The sequence below is a fragment of the Ostrea edulis genome, chromosome 7 (genome assembly GCF_947568905.1).
Source record: "Ostrea edulis chromosome 7, xbOstEdul1.1, whole genome shotgun sequence".
Classification (NCBI taxonomy): domain Eukaryota; kingdom Metazoa; phylum Mollusca; class Bivalvia; order Ostreida; family Ostreidae; genus Ostrea; species Ostrea edulis.
The window spans coordinates 30,154,703-30,175,119 of record NC_079170.1 but is presented as its reverse complement, the minus strand read 5'-3'; the positions used below and the strand labels follow the sequence as shown (position 1 = coordinate 30,175,119).

Below are 20,417 nucleotides of genomic sequence, written 5' to 3'. Positions count from 1 at the left end.
GGTCGTTAGTTATGATTTATTGTGCTCTAAATATTTCTTGTGCGTGCATGTCTTGCATATCTTGGGTATTAGTCATTTTTTTTTGGAAATGAGAATATATTGAAAAATTACATTAAATGTACATTTTATAGCAATCTACCTGACAATGCATTTTTCTTCAATTGATACATTCAGGAAATCATTTAAATGGTTTCAGCTTACTTAGGAAAGACCCAACCGTATTTTTCATTTTCGCGAAAAGGCCCTTTTCTTGTTCTATTTCTTCCCTATAGTTGTCCCGGGCGTTTTCTTCCGCTTTTCTATATTTCTCATTCGCTTCACGAGCCATCCTTTCCTTTTCTTCTTCTTGCATTTTCGTCAAATCTTCTTGAATTTTTCTTTGCTTTTCTTTAATCTTTTCCAGTTCTTTGATTTCACGTTCTTCCTTCTCTCTTACAGCCTTAATGGCGATCCTTTCCTTTTGTAGGTGTTCTAATGTTTCTTTAATCTTTTCTTTGTTCTCTCCTTTGTTATCTTTTACGTACTTTTCTAAACCTTTGGTTTTCTGCTTAAGAAGCTGCGATTGTTCGTTATCTTGCTGATACTTTAATGTCAGTTCGTCAAGCTGCGCTTGTGTTTTAGAAAACATTTCTTGTTCTTTAGCAAACTTTGCTTCATACTTTTCAGTTAGCTTCATTTCAATTTCTTTGAGTTCTCTTTCTCGTTCTTCGTTTGCGATCTTTGAATCCGCCTCTTCTCTTTCCTTTATAAGCTTTTCAGCTTCGATATACATGTCATCTGTGTACCACTTGCCCCCGTTGTTCTCTACATTGTCTGAGATCATCGACAATAACTCAACAACTTGTGCATCCATATCTCCATCTTTCAGTCTATTGTTGAATGCAATGACTCTTCCACCACTCTTCTCTATAAATTTTATCAAATGTGGAGGAACCGTTTTGATATGATCCGCTAAGGTTATGTTTTCCTGATCAAGGTCATCTTTTCGTGTAAAAAGGACGATGAAATGCTTGTAGATGTTTTCACCAAAGTGGTTGACAAAATGCATAACGGATCTGTGTTCTTCCTCAGTATATCTGGAAATGCTGAGTACCAAAATAAAAGCATGAGGACCGGGCGATGTAATGGCTATACATTTTGCAATTTCCTCCTGGATATTTTTATTTGACTGCCTGGTGTCAAAAATGCCAGGGGTATCAACAATTAGAATTTTTCTGTTGAATCTAACTGCGTGTTTTTTTGAACACTTGCTTGTTACAGATGACCCCGATAAAGATGAATGGAATATTTTTCCCCCGAGAATGGTGTTTCCTGTGGCACTTTTTCCACTTCCGGTTTTACCAATCAACACTATTCTAACCTCTTCCTTCATCCAATCTCCGTAACAGTTTTTGTGGTTATCCCTGACTAAAATGAAAAAGAGTTTGGATAGATAAGATGCATCGGTTTGAGATACAATGCATAATGATAATAAGGCAGTACAAGTATATCATTCAAATCATTTTCATCTATAGCAGAGAAAAACAAAATGTAAATAACAAACAGAATCAATGGATATCGTGTTATGAATATCTAGGATTGACATTATACAAAATGTAAGATTTTCTTTTGGAACGAATACATCACTAAACCGTCATTTATTAGATTTTCTATTTTCAACAACCCTCCTCAGTTCGAAAATATATGTGTCAAATGGCCAATGGAGGACAATTTTCCTTACCCGTACTTAGCAACCGGTATTCAATTCCTGCATACGTTATAAGAAACACGTCAACTATTTCCACATATTTTGTAAGAATGTTTAATATAAGAATTGCTGATTATACCAAACACTACCTGTAAACGTTATTGTTAGGTCGTTCTTGGCACGTTGATTTTGACTACGCATAACTCCATTTACATGATCAAGATATAGGGCTCACGGCGGGTATGTTCGGTCGACAGGGGATGCCTACTCCTCCTAGGCACCTGATACCACCTCTGGTATACCCAGGGGTCCGTGTTTGCCCAACTCCCTACTTTGTATCGCTTATAGGAGTTATGAGATTGACCACTGTTTGTATCTTTACCTTTCATTGTGACGGTGCTAAACAACTTTTGTATATTTGAACTGCGTAATGAAAAGGACGACCTATTTCTTACATGGTGTATGTATCTATGAACATCAATTAAGAAATGAACAGCACTTTTGAGTTGTTCATGGTCAGTATGAACGGATTTGGATTTGAGGCAAAGTCTGTGAATCGCACTAGTGCTGTTCATTTCTTATATTTATATTCATTTACTAAATCACTGTTTGTTTACATTACTTCTATTTTGTTGCATGACACGAACTCCTAGCCTCTGTCACAGTTGTATTCTAACGTACGTCAACACATAGACATGACGTCACACTTCGTCTCACCCTGCCTTTTATCAACATTGCACGGTGCACTGTATTTGGGGGTAGCAGACCACAATATTGAGATGACAATCCAAGTAAGTTCACAATCTTAATTCCAGGTGTGACTTGCGAGATCTTTGTAACACGTGTTGTATTTTTTCAAATCATTACGCTCTCTCAGTCGCGTGCTTTAAACTAGTTCATAATCCGTTCATAGTCAATATGAACGGATTGTGTCGTGTGATGAAATTGATTGGTTCATAGAGGAAAATGCTATTTGTAATGTAAATATAAAGGATTCATCTATTTTAACAGACGTTGCTAAACAATTTTTGTATATTTGAACTGCCTGATGAACCACGTACATATGGAGAAGCGCTAGCATCAAATGATCGTTTTTATCAAATGTGCCATTGTGATTTTCATTGTATATATGAAAAGTGAAGATATATAGCTTTCGCCATGTAGTTCGGTGTAACAAGTTTTACAAAAACACTACAATGTACTTGTTATGACATTGTAGTTAAGACGTCGTTATTGTGACATCACAAAGGCAGCATACTAAATTGGCGCAATTCAAAGTCAATAAGGCGCCAAAAATAAAGCAATGATTTGAAATATAACATCCAACTTATAATAATTAATTTACATTCAATCTAGGTTTGAGTAACTTTACAAAATAGTTCTCTTTTGCTCTCCGTAAGTGTTCATTATTTTCTAAAACTTTATAAAACAGAAATACTAAAAAGTTCCCATTGGCGCATAAATCGAAATGTCCAATGCAGAGTGTATTCTTGACGGACGGGTCCCGCATTTGTTGTTTGTGGACTCACACGGTCGGCTAGTTTGGTTCCGCAGGAAGTACAAATCATACAATATATCAAATTTCTGGATTTGTACAACATATTAGTATGTATAGTGAACGTTTTGCCACATTTAAAAGTAAATGAATCTCCTGTTTTTAAAGAAGGACAGGTGCCACAACTCAGAAGAGCCGAACTACACGGCGAAAGCGCTAAGCGTAATTAATTAAATGTGGAACATGTGTACTTAGTCATCGTTGGATATATTTTTTATACTTATTACCTATACCATGGATATTTTGTGCAATTTTAATATATATATATATATATATATATATATATATATATATATATATATATATCTGTAAAGCAAAGAAAATTTCACTTTAATTGGATACCCACTTCCGCCCTTACCCGGGGTTGAACTCACGACCTGCGGAACCAAATCTCCTAACAGCATGTCACCAGCGCGCTAGACCGCTCGACCATCTAGGCAAATCAAAAAACTTGCTTTCGATGACAATGGAATTCTCACCACGCTGTCACACGCTACACGGTCATTGAGAATGGACATGGGATACAGTTATTTAACGTACATTTAAGAGGATCATACATGATACACATTGCATTCGAAATATCTATATATAAAGCACATAAATATCAATGAACTCTTTAATGAACATAACTGCCCTAAGTGAAGAAATATCTAATATGAAACACAAAAAATTTCACTTTATTTGGATACCCAATCCCGCCCCTACCCGGTGTTCAACTCACGAGATGCGGAACTAAATCTCCTAGCAGCATGTAACCAGCGCGCTAGACCGCTCGACCATCTAGGCAAGTCAAAAAACTTGCTTTCGAATATATATATATATATATATATATATATATATATATATATATATATATACAAAGCACTAAAATTACGTTGTGTTTTGATGGCGTTGTTTTTTTTTTTTTTTTTTTTTTTTTGGAGAGATTTGAAAGAATGGCTTTTTTTTTTGAACGACATAATTATAAAATTCTCAAATGATGTAAGAATGACACGACTTAAGAAATGAAGGCCGCAACGAAGAAAAATAAGTCGAACGTGAAATTGTAATATGTACAGAATAGCCTAAATTAACACAACGCCAGTCAAACAATACGAACAAAAATCCCCAAATGCAAAAAACAAAACCAAAAAAAAAAAAAAAAGCAAACAAACAACAAAACATAAATAAAGAAATAAAAGGAAAGCAATTAAACAAGGTATACGAGTGGATCAAAATGATGCAGCTGGTCAAAACGGTATAAAAGCAACACCCGATAGCTAAAAGTGTCGGATCCACATGGATACAAGGTCAAATACAAAAAATAATACAAAGCACTAAAATGACCAAGGACACGAACAACCAGATTGTCAAATTTTCGGGACGACCCGTCCCTTCTTCAGGACAAACGAAAAGAATTACATAATGTGGCCAATATCAACAAAGCTAACTCGTATCCAGAGAGATTCTATTTTAACTATGCATTGCGAATAAATAATTAATAAAAGATAATAAGAAAAAAATATCAACACACACACACAAAAAAAACCCTGAAAATAAACTATGTAAATGAATGAACACTATAAAAATGAAATAAGAAATGAACAAAATTTGAGAGAGAAAAAATGTAAATAACAAGTTTGAATAAGTAAACAAAGTGGACCAACTCCAAACAAAAACAAAGAATAAGCAACCTAGGAAAATGAATCAACATCAGCCATTCCCGTACCGATCATGTCTAGGTAGACGTGCAAAAAACATAGAATCACGGAAACTGATAAATGGGTTTTACATGTAAGTAATCGGTTATGAAGGTCAAAGTAATTAAAGGGGGGGGGGGGCTTATTGTAAACAGAATTGAAAAGAAAAAAATGTGTTCAAAAATGGTCATAGTACCACTGTAGGGACATGATCAGACGAGTAGGTCTAGATGAAGCTTAACATCTAGTAAGGGCTTAATAGTATATTATATATATATATATATATATATATATATATATATATCTGTGTGTGTGTGTGTGTGTGTGTGTGTGTGTGTGTGCGTGTGTGTGTGTGTGTGTGTGTGTGGATCAGTATACAGTTCCCTCATTTTTTGTCAGACAATAAAACGTTTTTAGAGGTTTTTTTATCGCATTAAGATTTTCTTATTGGTACTGTCCGAAAAATGCAATGACCAATGATGTATTACTTTTATATTTTATACCCTATGCAAATTTCACGTTTGCATTTGTGATTTTGTATTTTATCCACAATTAGAAAAACTGGGGTCAGCTACTTGGGGAATTCAAAATCATCTTAAGATAGCTTGTAGAGAAGAGTTAGGGATAGGTATGAAAATGGGCCAGCGCAATATTCAGGTGTAGATAAAAACACAAGGAGTCTTCTTTTGTTAATCTTAAAGCTGGTTAATCACATAATACTTAAACATGTTTACATCTGTCCTTCTTGGAATTAGCGATATTAACATTGAGAGGTACTCCCCTTACTGTGATAAAAAAAACATTGCTATTTTCAGTACACAAATTCTTTTAATTATTAACCTTGTTTTTTGGCCATAAAGTCTGGTTTAGGTGGAACAGGCGGTGGATAAGAAGGTCGGGCTTCTCTGTCTTTCATTTCTTCAAACGCTTTGACTTTTGCTTGGACACAATCTGCAATGAGTGTTTAATAAACTCACAGTAATTTTAAAACATGGTTATCTAAGGCAGGGCTGTAACCTGAAACAAAAAATGTACATGTACAATATGAAAGGTGAAGATAACGAACAACGATCAATCGCATAACTCCAATAAGCAATGCAAAAATAGATAGTTGGGGAAACACGGAAGAAAACATTATTTGACAGAACGTTTGTGGGAACTTAAATCACGTAACACATACATATATAAGCACATGTAAAATACTCATAAAAGTTACATATCAAAATCATTGTGTAGAGAAAGAATGATGTCGATTGAGTTGCATATGTTATATGATGTTAAATGTGTAGCAATCCTCATGATCACATATGGTTAAATTCGCTTTGATTGTTCTAATAATTATGAGTAAACTGTTAAGCCATACTGGTATCTATACTGTTCCACAATGAATAACCAGAATGTAAAGAAATTTTATACAAAGAAAAATACTATTCTTCGTTTCAATTTTTGATGTACAAACGCCTAACACTCTTCAGCTACAGTAAGTTAGCGGAAATTATTTAGTCATTTATCGATTCTCTTATATATCAACCATCGATGAAATACGTCGTTTTCTCTGGCATATTCAACATACATTTGTTAAATTGTTTTGTCTATACGCTTCTGTCTGTTCGCCTCGGGTACTAATTCAAAATCTTTAAAGATCGCGGCATTGACTTTGCAATAGTCTCAACTCTTAGCTATGCCCAGTACTGTATGCACCTCAGCCACTTTGTCAATTAGTACACTTTGCAATATAGTTTTACAATCACGTGGGATACTTTAAACATTTCTCATTTCGTCTAGTTAATGAACATCTGCATTCCGGCATGGCGACGTAGTATCTTATTTTTGAAATGCTATTTTTTGTTCACTACTTTCAAATATTTTTGGTAAAATTGATATTGTGGCCTCTCGAAATTTTCAATCCTCACTTTAAAATATCCTCCTTTGCATGTTTGAAATGAAATGCAATGGTCAGCAATAATTGTACAGATATAACATGTTTTTAGTCGGGTTTCATTTTTCAGATCTTAAGATTACATAAAATCTATCAAATTTAAGTGTTGTTTAAATATTTGGGATCAGGACAACTGACTGTAAATATTATTCGAGCGATAACATACCGCGATGAAACGAATGGATTTAGTTTGAGTGTCAGCCAGTCTTTACGAGCTCAAAATGCTACTGAAGCGATCACATTGCTTATCGGTATAGCTCTGGCTTTCCTTTTCTGATATTCCTGTGTTATGTTTTCAGTGATGGTTCACACATGTGGCCAGACATTTAAGTACGATGTACTGCGTTTAGATCCGACGTCGCTAATGGATGACATTGGTTAGGCTAAAACGTGAACATGGAGAGTTTAGTTATTTTTGCATTTATGTAAATATGTAAGAAACAAAGAACATTATTAGAAAATATTTAAATTTTTATACCACTTTTTCTCCCTTCCACGTTACTTTACGTGGTTCTCTACATGAAAAGAAGTATTGTATTTACATATTAATTTTTGAACCATTAGAAAGTTCACACAGACATGGATTGGCTTGATATATAATAGGTTGATTTAAAGAAAATAGTTTACAAATATGACTGTTCGTTATCTACACCTTGGATTCAAACCAGTTTTGTGTTTTTCATGTAAACGTAAGAGGAGAAAATCTGAAACTCATTGAAATTGCTTTCCGAACTGTGAAGATAACTAAAAGCGATACTCTCTTATTGCCTGTAAAGAATTCAAAATCAATAGTAAGGCAAGCATGGGTCTATGGATAAACCAGCGGTGGTATTATGTGTTTAGCAGGCATGAGCATCCCATGTCATACCCGTCGCGAGCCTTATATCTTAATCAGGTAAACAAAGTAATCCATAGTGAAAATCAGTATGCAAGGTGAAGATAACGAGCAGTGATCAATCTCATAACTCCTACAAGCAATACAAAATAGATAGTTGGGCACACACGGACCCCTGGATACACCAGAGGCGGGATCAGGTGCCTAGGAGGAGTAAGCATCCCCTGTTGACCGGTCACACCCGCCGTGAGCCCCATATCCCGATCAGGTAAACGGAGTTATCCGCAGTCAAAATCAGTGTGCCAAGAACGGCTTAACAATCGGTATGAAACACGTCAGACAGCATTTGACCCAATGCGAGGTTGTATTGACGAACTAGATCGTTATAACGACCATAGAATTTGCGAAATGCTGACTTCAATCGAGACTGTTGAAATCCCTGTACCATCAACTTGTTTGTCAGTAGCTTACCTCGATTTAAAAACTGACTATACCCAGAACAAGCTCTTGCATATCGAATCAGTTGAGATATATAAACACCATATGCAGGTGATAATGGAATATTGCTACATAAATGTGGGAAGTTGACGATGGAGAAGCTGAAATCATCCCGTTTGTCATACAGTTGAGTTGTTAGTTTGCTGTTAATGTCTACTTTCAATAAAATATCTAAGTATGAAGCAGAAGTGGATGACTCTGTGGTGTCCTTTATTTCGAGCTCACAGGGATATATCAAATCGACATATGAATGAAAGCTATCATTGTTAATAGACAAAACGTCATCGATATATCTAAAAGTCGAATTGAAGGTCACAGCGAGAGATTTTTTCTTCTCACGTAGAAGTTTTTGAATAAATTCTGCTTCATATGAATATAAAAACAGGTCAGCTAACAAAGGAGCACAATTCGTGCCCATGGGAATTCCAACAGACTGTTGGAAGACCTGATCACCAAAGACCACGAAGATATTGTCAATGAGGAACTCTAGCATATTTTTTATTTCAACTTCAGAGTACTTGTGCGTGGAATCAGAATGGTGTTTAACAAAGTAAGTTTTTCAATGACTGATCACTAGATATGAATATTTCCGTTTTCCGTTTTTGTTGAAGAAGCAACTGTCTATGATGTCAAAAAGTCTAGTCTTTAATTTATCGTGAGGAATGGTCGTGTATAGTGTTGAAAAGTCATAGGTTTTAATGCTATTGGTTTGGGAAAAATTCTGTGATTTCAAGTTTACTAAAAGTTCTTTAGAATTTTTTAGAATCCACATTTGATTAACACCACTTCTGGCATATGTAGTCGCACAGTAAGTTTGAAGTTTCTCCTTCACAGCTGTTAACATTTTCGTGAGGAGCAAAGATAGGGGCTTGGTAGAGCACTTACTGGATCCAGCAATGTATCTTTGTTTGTAAGGGTTTTTATGTAGTTTAGGAATCCAGTATAGGTACGGTAACTCATATTCATTCGACACATTGACTGGAATATTAGATGTATCTAAAACTGAAGCATGGTTTTGAAGAATTTCGTCTTTTGAAAGGGCAGTTGGAGTATAAGTATGATTACCAAAAATGGAATTAATGCCAAGTTCGTTTAAAATACAGCTGTAATAATGAGCCTTACAAACAAAGACAATGTTGTTACTAGCTTTGTCAGCTGGAACCAAAACATATTCCTCATGTAACCTATCTAATTCTTTTATCACTTCTGGTTTACTAAACACAGAAGGATAGATGGTACGTAATTTTGTTTTCATGTGTCTAATGCGGGATTTTAATATCCCTCTTATGCTTTTAACCCATTCTGACAATGTATCAAGTTCTTCTTTTTCATATTTAGCCCATCGTCTGGCATAATCTTCGACAGAACTCATAATAGAGATGAAGTTCTGTCGCCAATTAAAAGACCGAGGTTCTCTGTATTTAGGACCTTTAAGAATAAGTGATTTGAGGTCCTCATTTTCAACTATATCAACATCACCAGTAATGACATGTCCAACTGGACTGTAGTTGAAAGAAGATGAAGAACAAGAACATGTTGGTGGATTACGTATAAGATGGTCTATATCTAAGCACTGCAAAGTTTGTTTATAATTAAAAAGTTTGGATGCAATAGTAGAAGTATAGCTGTAGGAAATACAGGGTGTAGACTTGAACTTGAAATAAGTTGGAATACACGACTGAACCCTTTTATGACGAAGAATGTTGCTTATGTTGACGGCATCTATTCCTTTGTTTGTAAATTTGAGCTTAAGGAACTGACGGCATGATTTGGAAGGAATATCATTCATGGTCCGTGCTGGTTTATAGAGCCTGTGGTAGGCAACATCTATAATCATAGAGTTAAGTCTATATTCAGGTGTTGAAAAATCCAAGTATAGACTAGCCATAACTTCTTCAAATAACGTATGTAAAACCCTCAATGGAATAGAGTAAAGTTTTGTACGAATATGATGTGGACCCAATTGTCTGTTGACATGAGGCAAAAGTGAATGAAACGTGACATCATTTATACTTGGTCTTTTATATGAACGATGTCCGTAAGGAACGGTCCAGCAATCAGTAGGAAACACGTCAGACGACTTTTCACCTAAGGACTGTATATTAGATAATACTGTATATGAAAATTAGATCGCAATATAACGTCCATATAATTTGCGAAATGATGAGTTAAAACGAACTGTTAAAATTTTGTAAAATCAACTTATTTGGCAATACCCTACCTCGATTTAAAAAAAATTGATAATGCATAGAATATGATCTTTGTTATTGAATCAGTTGAGATACATAAATACCACCTGAAGGTGACAATGTAAAAGTCTGCATAAATATAAGAAATTGACGATGGGGAAGGTGGCATCTCTTTTGCAATAAAGTTGAGTTGTTAATTTGCCGAGAACATCTACGTTCATTAAATTTGCAAAGTATAAGACAGACGCAAGGGACTCTGTGGTGTCTTTTATATAGAGTTCACTATTATATATCGTAGGATTGATTGATTGATTGAATATTGTTTAACGTCCCTCTCGAGAATATTTCACTCATGTGGAGACGTCACCATTGTCGGTGAAGAGCTGAAGAATTTCGGCCTATGCTCAGCGCTTCTGACCTTTGAGCAGGGAGGATCTTTATCGTGCTACACCTGCAGTGAAACGGGACCTCAGTTTTTGCGGTCTCATCCGAAGGACCGCCCCATTTAGTCGCCTCCTACGACAAGCAAGGGGAAACTGGGGACCTATTCTAACCCGAATCCCCACAGGACATATGAATTGAAATGAGTATTGGTAATAGATAAAACGTAGTAGATATATGTAAATATTGAGTTGAATGTTACAACAAGACATGTTTTCTTCTCTTGTGGAAATTTGTGAATAAATTCTGCACCGTAAGAATGTAAAAATAGGTTGGCTAATAATGGAGCACAATTCGTCCCCATAAAAAGGAGAATTCAAAACAAACTGTTGGAAGACCAGCATACCAAAGACTACATATGCTAAGATACTGTCAACAAGGAACTCCCGCATCTTTTACTATCAACTTCAGAGTACTTATGCGTAGAATCTAAGCGGTGTTTAACAAAGTAATGGTTTGGATTACTAATCATAAGTTAAGAAGGCGTTCTTCACAGCAATGTACTATTTTCATTTGAGGCTATTAACTCGTTGCATATGCATGCACATGCTAAATGATTCTTCAAGTCGGATGAATGAACACTAATTATCAAGTATGCACTACAAATTGACTTATACATTATCAAACATTTGATTACAAAGAGTGCATAGTTTAACATGAGGAAAGGTTTAGATTATACGATTAGAGATTCAGGAATTCACTACATGAACAAGTAATGAGAGAAAGAGAGAGGGACAAGCACACAGACAATGGAGTAAAAAGAGAGACAGACTTACCTTTGGTTTTTACTGCGTATAATATTTTGTGTCGCTTTCCGAGAGACAGACCGGTTTCTTTCAAACTTTCAATCGTCATGGTTTTCAGTAATTCTAGATCAATGCTTTCTTCTTTAAGCACATCTATTGTATCCTCTAATCCTAATTTCCTTAAAAATGATTCCAATGATTCGTCTGCCATATTGTAATTGCTGCAAAAAAGGTGAGTCAAAAATGATTTAAAAAATATTACTTTATCTTTTTAATAGATGCATGGAAGAATATTCTATATAATATTTAAAGTTCAGATTGCGTGTTTTGTCACACAACATACATAATATTCGGATACCTTAGTTTCGTAATTGAGAAAATGCAGATGGCTAATGACATTTGTAATCTATGCATTTAACTTTTTTATTATTATTTAGAACTAGCTTCCAGCCTCTTCTATTCACAACGGATTAGCTCAGGATATCTGTATATCAGTTGATTCGACAAACGAGGTGAAGGATTTTAAAAAGTAAACCTTATTTTCGATTGGATATACAACTGTAAATGTCAATAAAACCAATAAATGATAAATCTGAAAGATGAGGTACAATTAAAAGTCGAATCTTTCCTATGTCTACCTTTCCCACACGCAATACTCAAGGGGTACATTCATGTCAAAGAGCAATTGCTGTCTTGATCTTTGGAAAAAAAAACTGTATTTTGTGCAAGTTAGAAACATCACCGTAGAAGAATAAAATTTTAATATTGTCGTCGGAATACCCTTTTCGGTCTTGATTGTATTTTCCAACAAAATACATCGATGCTGGGGGCTACACTCATTTCATGTTTTTCTTTTACAACATAAACCATACTATGTCATTTTATACCGTGTATAAAATTCGTATATCATAAAATATCTTTCGCCCTTAACCGTACTATTCCTCAGCATAGCGTTTACCTATTTTCAAATTTAAGATTGTCAACAATTGAAAACTACTTATATCCCGTTAATTGACTAATATGAAAATATTTATTGAAACCTGTATACCATTTGTACAAACTTTTAAAAATTGCCTCATGATGTAATTAAACGCTTCAATGTGTAGAATATATTGAAACAATATGGCACCGTTGATAAACGTCTTCAGATACATGTAGCAATCAAAATAAAAAAGGCGTTATTCTCCACAAATATATCCCATTGTTAGGACAAATGAAACCAGTTTCTCTTTCATTCCTTACTTCATGTCGGGACGACGGACACAATTCAAAATTTCGCGCGTCTGCGCAAAAAGCCGCGCTTATGCCATAAATCAAATTGCTCTAGGTATGTACAATGAAATAAAAAAAACACTGCCCCTTTTGCTATTAGAAGTTTGTTTATATCATGCATATTTTTATAAATATAAATTGCTGTAAGCCCCTCTTACTCTATAAACAATGAAAGATTTACGATATTCACCAGAATAGTGATTCTCAGCAAAACGACAATGTTTATTCACAAGCAGCAGCGGAAAAAAGTAAAATTATATTCTAAAAACTTTCGAACATTAAAAAAAACTACACAAAAATACTACTAAAATCCGTATCAATAAACAACAACTAAATGACATTGATCTTGAGGACAAATATTGTAAATCAAGTATGGTTTCTTATATATAAATATATATATATATATATATATATATATATATATATATATATATATATCCAAATTGTGGTTTTAAAAAAATCACAGTGTCCGGTATAAAATATTAAAAGAAATAGAATAAACAGTACACAAAGTTAAAAATTTAACGCAAGCGCTTTCATTTTATAATCCTCAGGCGTTACATACACGTGTATATATATATATGTATTACTGTATTCAGGTGAAGTGATTTGATGGATGAAAGGTGAAGATAACGAACAGTAAACAAGGGGTGGGTAAAAAGGAAGAGAGCATGCAATATGCATGTACTTGTAGTTCTTTCAAACTCTTGAGACACTCCTAGTGCCGTACATATACAGTTGCATGAAACAGAGAAGTTGTAAAATCATTTTACGGTTTGAAAAAAAAAGTTTTACGATTAGCCGTGCTTGGCCGGTACTCAAGTCTCTAGTGCAATGTCAATATCATTATATATTTTTCTTTTGTCTATATTCATGTATTATAAATTACGTTCACCAAACCCCAGGAGTTTTTTTGTAGAAAAATGTTTGTAGGAAAAATTCACGTGTATTAAGCAATACTTTGCACATTAAATTCTAAAATATAAAACTTATTGAAATAATGCCTATTTGGACACAAAAAGAAATTACGTATTAAACCAATGAATGAAAGTAAGAAAGAGGGTGTTTGTAGACTCTGTGTCAGCTACTGTTAGGCGTCAAGTATTGTACAAACACTATGACCACATAAACTTTGCAGACAACCCCTCGAGGCACTTTCTGTGTATATCAAAACTAAAACTGTGATCTCTTGGTCAGGTAAACTCCAGATAAATAACTATGATCATAAATAAACCCTGTTCATATTCAATGATCAGTGGCAAAACTGTACGGTATTTTGATTGGTCTTTAAGGAACAAAATTTCATTTCGTTTTTCAGAGTTTTCATCAGAGAGATTTTATAAATGATGAATGACAAAGTACATTTCATATCATATCTTGAAACTGTCCGATAAGTAGATGTAACTGGCATCTGATCAATACCCGATATCCACGCTTTTATTCAGATTAATTTATTTAGAAAGGTTAAAGATTGTGAAAATATTTCCAAACCAAAAAAATGGTGCAAATTACATCACAAATCCGTAATCTCAAGCTACACTAGTAGCTCTACATTGGGGTTATTGAATTTGTGGCAGATCATATATTACACCTTTTGACACCAACCCTGAAATATTATACAACGACTTAACGTTTTGACATGTTCCCCTGAAAAAGTCCTTCCCAATGATAAATAATTTTTCCACATAATTACTGAGATTTCTGTCTTCTTAAAGTCATACCTTGATTTGGATTAAAGGTCAGTTGTTATGTTTTATAATGTAATGGGGACATTTCCCGTTATTTCCTTTATAATTGCAAATTTTCATACCCTAGTTTTGAAATATCCCTACAGAAAATCAAATTCGCTGATTACATATATGGTTTTTTTTTTCATTAATGGTAACTCATTAATGCATACTTTACCTTTTATCAAAATTGGAAAAAAATTGTAGAAACGCATTACGTCTGTTCTCCTTAAATCGAATATTTCCATCACAATGTGTAGTTAATTGTTTCATAATTAATGTAAAAATCGGGCAGGTGAGATTTTCCTAAAAAAAATAAATGCATGTTACGATAGTGGTATTGAATTATGCGATAATTATACAAATCCCTTTCAGTTTTTGAATCATGACAGGCTCTGACAAACAAGTTGATGTTACAAGGGTTTTCAAATTCATTCGAAGTGAGCATTTCACAAATTATATGGTCGTTATAATGACAAAGTCTGCAAACACAACCTGTCATTGGGCGATTTGCTGTCTGTGTTTCAAATCAATTGTTATTCCGTTCTTTGCGTTCAGATTTTAACTGTGGATTTCTCCACTTACCTGATCAAGATACAGAACTACGGCGGGTGTGAACAGTCGACAGGGGGCGATATATATATATATATATATATATATATATATATATATATATATATATATATATATACATACATACATACATATATATATATATATATATATATATATATATATATATATATATATATATATATATATATAAGCACGAAAACACAACAACACCCCACTTTCTTAAAGTGTCGGATCTGAGATGATATAAGGCCAGTAAAGAAATTTATAAAAGCACCGAAAAGGCCACGACTCTGTTGGTTATTTAAAACTCAAAATTTTGACGCAACCCGCGTTTTTATCAAGAGACATATATTACATAAACAAATAACACACACCACGAAAAACGACAAGTATCAATAAACCACGTTGGTAACAAGAATGATATACTGTTGTACTGGGTGATAAAATGGTGGTTTTGTTGTAAAACCAATTTGATTTGTGCTAACCAATACATCATTAATAAATTCAAATAACCTACCCTGAATTATCCTAGTGAAAACGTAACCAAGGTTTGATGTGATTAATATAATTACAAGTTACCAGATTTGTGTAAAAGTTCCTAAATGCTCTCATTTCATTTAGGAGGAAATTCTTCTGAATTCAAAATAAAGTTGAAGAGCTTTTGTAAAGTCATCACAAACACATTGCTCTCGTGTTTTAGCATTTACTTTGAAATTGAGTAATACTGTATCCTAAAGAATTACATTAGCCAACGAATGACATAATGTTCACACTAGATGGATACTTTTTAATGAATAATGTGTACGATAGCACCACTAGTGTTAGGTTTGTAGGGGGCTCTGGATAGAAGTAGGAGCTTTGGTGCCTGTTGACTGCACCTTCCAATTAAGGTGGACAGACATCTGCGGTCTTCATCCATTTCCTAAATGGTGGAATTCGGCTGTGGTCAGGCAATTCGGAGAAAAGTTCCGTAGGCTGTTGGTGTGTAAATATGGCATGGTTCCGGTAACTGCTACATCTGGATTCATCTCTAGCCGTCTCGACTACGTCTTGTCACTAGGTCAAAGTGAATTAAGACAGAAGAGTGAGGTTGTTGGCGCTCGACCCTTCTTCACTTAAATCAAAGTCATCAGTGCAAGTTATATTTCATCACGCACATAATCAATCATATCACCACAAACCCTCATTGTCAGTGATCTTCGAATCCACAATACTTAACGCAAAAGTTAGCATAGATGAAACCATTGTCATCATCGACACCGAAGGACTACCTATTAGTGAATGTTGATTGAATATATTTTAGCAGAAAAAAGAAACACAGGTTCAGTTTTTGCAATATAATTTCGAGACACGCGGACGAAATTTAATTGAATTACCGTAAACCTACTCGACGCTGAATGCTATTAATATACTTTTCAAGAACGCCTGCGTCCAGGGTACGCCTGCATCATATGTGCTGGTTAATCAGTTCATCTCGAATACTGCAACAATATAGATCAGCTAAACATTTCTTTTTGAAGTAATTTGAGAGAGAAATGCCGCGATTGAATAAAGTTAACAGGGGTAGGGTCATTGATTTGATAATGCAGGGACATTCACAACATCATGTAGTACAGCAGTATGGTGTACATGAGACAACATTACCCCAATTAGTTTGGAGTTGCAGAGATACATGGATATTGAATGACCGTCCCAGGAGTGGATGCCCAGGCGTTACGTCACGACGTCAAGATAGATGCATACATCTCTTGCACCTCTGTAACCGATTTCAGACGGAAACGGAGACACCACGCCATGTTGTTAGCCAGTGTGTCCAAGAAAGGTTAGGAATCGGTTGCAGAAGTTCCATGTAAGGTCACGACACGACATGTCGGTTGGTCCGCAGAGGCGACACCAATATCGAATGCAGTGGCTGTTTGCGCATGCACATGATTGGCTTTGTGTTGCCCATTGGATACGCGTGCTATTTACTGACGAGTTTTGCTTTACAATTTACAGGTCAGATGGACGACGGCGTGTCTATCGACGTCGTGGTAAGTGATATTTGACGCTTGCTTATCGGAAAGCAACATATTTGGGACAGGGTCTGTGATGGTATGGGTAGGATACTGAAGGCGCTAAAACACCTCTCATGATTATCCATGGAAATCTTATGACAGTAACATACAGAGATTAGGTATTGAGATCACATGTATTTTCTCTTATCCATCATCGTTACCTTATGTTGCAGCAGAACAAAGCCAGAGTCAATGTTGTTTAGAGTTTTTCATGACTTTTTGGCTCAAACCATCGTCCTAGTTCTTGATTAGCCAACATACAGTCCAGATTTCTCCCCAATTGAGAATATGTGGGACGATCTGGACAGGAGGGTTAGGAAGCTCGCCAATGGCCCATATAGCGTCGCTCAACTCACATAGGCCCTTATTCAGGAGTGGAATAATATACCTCAAAGGAAAATCAACACTTCGCTATGGTCAATGTGAAGGAGAACTAACTTTGAGCAGCGACTGAAGCCAATGGTGGGCACACACACTACTGGTTTTGGATCAGGAAACGGCGTACGATACCCTTGTTTTAACGCTATTTACGCAAAAGTCGTCTGGGATAAGACTACAAAACCATCAAAGTGTATGCATTGCTGATGAGATAATCGAGAAACTCAAACATTGAACTTATCAATGAGTCATGTAAAATAATAGCTATCGAAAATAAACTTGTGGGTTTTTTTTCCCGCTAGTATGTAAGCATTACTTGATATGTAAAATTGCTATCTATCCTTCCACGTGTCCTATTTCGAAACACTGTTGTATACCAAGTGCCAAGAGCAACGGGTATACACCTTACTCATTCATTATACACTTTTCAGTTTCGGTTTCAGATTTTTTGGCACCGATACAAATATTCATCGAACAAAGCACAACCACTAAATTTCCAACGCATAAGGCTTAGTAACTCTGAAATGTTTTGCTCGGCTTATGTGTCCCCAAAATTGATCTGCTCCATATCAATTTCCACACACTCTACCTGATAAGATATGTTGCCTAACGATATCAATATCTGGACTCTTCGTTCTCAACAATTAAGATATGCACAGATTACGAAAAGGGTTTTCCTGCAAATCATTTTAGCGTTCAAAATGAAAATTAAACAACGCCTCTGTTCTTGTATGTGACAGGTGAAGATAACGAATGTTCAGTGATCAATCTCATTACTCCTATAAGCAATAGAAAATAGATAGTTCGGGCAAACACGGACCCCATGCCACACCAGAGGTGGGATCATGTGCCTAGGAGGAGTAAGCATCCCGTCGACCGGTCACACCCGCCGTGAGCCCTATATACTATTGTACTTATTTCAATGATGACGTCTCATTATTTCACGGATAGTATCACAGCAAAATGTTTTATAACCAGTCTTAACGTACCCGCGTTGAAACTTCTATTAAAACATAATGAAAACGCTATTATGACCACTGTTTTATCATGTGGGACAAAGGTGAATTTCAACGGATACATTTTTTGATATTCTTAACATTCTGAGCCCTATATTAATATTTACAATTGGATTAGATAGAAATAGGCCAGTATTCCTTACATTATGGTAATGATACAAGAATGTAACATTACAATCGATGTTTGTATAAAAAAAAATAACAGATACCAAACAATACCTAATAATTGATTTGTGCCTCCTTAAACATACCAAACATTCAATTTAAGAAACTTTCCCGAAAGATTCACCTGTTTCATACTAATTATTTGAAAAAGGAAAAGAAACCTTAAAAATTCATGATATTAACTGTTAAGTATCATCCTATATCTATTCGTTAGTTCATGATCACGTCTGTTTTAAATACTTCTTTAAAGACGATGATTGGAGATATTTTCATTTATCGGAATCCAAAACTTGGGGAAGTTTGTGGATTTTCCTCTTTTCCAAAGGCGGTTTTTACTGTTAGGTTCTACCTCGCGTCTCAATCACCCCTCGTATATACAGGAGTTTAAACTATGTAACAGTACCTTTAATAACAGTTGCCCAAATTCTTGTCCATCAGGATCCCGCAAGATTTTAATGCACGAGGTAAAAACGGATGCAAGACGTAATATATGTAATTCATTTCACAATTTTGTGTAGAACACAACACTGTGTGCTGTTTTATACAGACACTTTTCCCCGATATAAAATCGTTATTTTAGAACATATCATTATCATTGTTTGTTATTTCCAATCCCAACTCTTTAAGCACTGTCTCTTATACTGTTGTCCTCAATCGATCTGTTAATTAATTGTCGTATATAGAATTATTACGTAAGCAATATGGTTGAAAAACACATCTGGAAACCTGACCATGTGTAACGGTAGTATAACTGGATAGTTTTACAACGATTTCTGATGACATTGTGTCAAACAAAAATGCGAAGCCAGTCTATAACAGTAAAACATTCCTTGAAACAATATCATATCATTCTAGTGTCCTGTTTCAATACTTTTTAGATTGCTAAATGATTAAAAGCAGAATTAATTGTTTCACAATAAGCTGTATGCAATATAGACATTGTAGCACAAGTTAGTTTTACCATTCAGGATCTCTGTAATTTCCTCCCTCCAGAGTTTGATCACTGCTAGGTAAACTGACAAATACCCTGCTTCACGTACCACCGACACCTAGCCAATGGCAATATCTATATCTTATCTAAGATGCCCGATCAATAAGCACAAGCTAAATATATCTCAGCATGTTTCTTCTCGCGTGGCGTTAGTTGCCGCGGTGATTTGAGGCCACCAATGGGTTGCCTCATTACAAACAAATTCACAAAACACCCGTTGATAGGCTCTCTGTGCAATGGGTAAGCAATGGGTAAGCGCATATACACAAGCGTCACAACACATCAAATTTGTAGAAAGGTGAAGCGCAGATGGTTGGACATCAAACTCAACATGTCAAACGTGTCAAACGTCCGTGCAACGAGTATGCGGGAATGCATAACAAGGTTTTAACGCATGATAATAGCAATGTACAAGGTGTATACTAGTTACATACAATGTATGGCACAAATCCATGGTTGACATGGTCGTACAATATTGTGAAACAGTTCAAAGGTCACTGCAAACTTATTCCAGAATAGTTGTACTCTTACATTGGAGTTGGGATGCGATGAAATCGCCACCTGCTAGGGCCATACACATGGCACTGCAACCGCCACCAATGGAGTGTCCAATGTTCGTGACCGCGATAGGACTTCAACGCCAATGGTCACCGCAAACCATTGGCA

At 35.3% G+C, this 20,417-nt stretch overlaps 1 protein-coding gene across 1 annotated transcript; it reads right to left on the bottom strand.

Moving 5' to 3' along the window:
- Positions 1 to 19,839, bottom strand: LOC130048004 (GTPase IMAP family member 7-like). Its single transcript, XM_056143997.1, has 4 exons — positions 19,722 to 19,839; positions 11,600 to 11,790; positions 5,762 to 5,938; positions 1 to 1,407 (listed from the first exon to the last, which is right to left on the bottom strand). Exons 3-4 carry the CDS (start codon positions 5,835 to 5,837, stop codon positions 179 to 181), a joined length of 1,305 nt encoding a protein of 434 aa, XP_055999972.1. The 5' UTR covers positions 5,838 to 5,938; positions 11,600 to 11,790; positions 19,722 to 19,839; the 3' UTR covers positions 1 to 178.
- Positions 19,840 to 20,417: the final 578 nt, after the last annotated feature.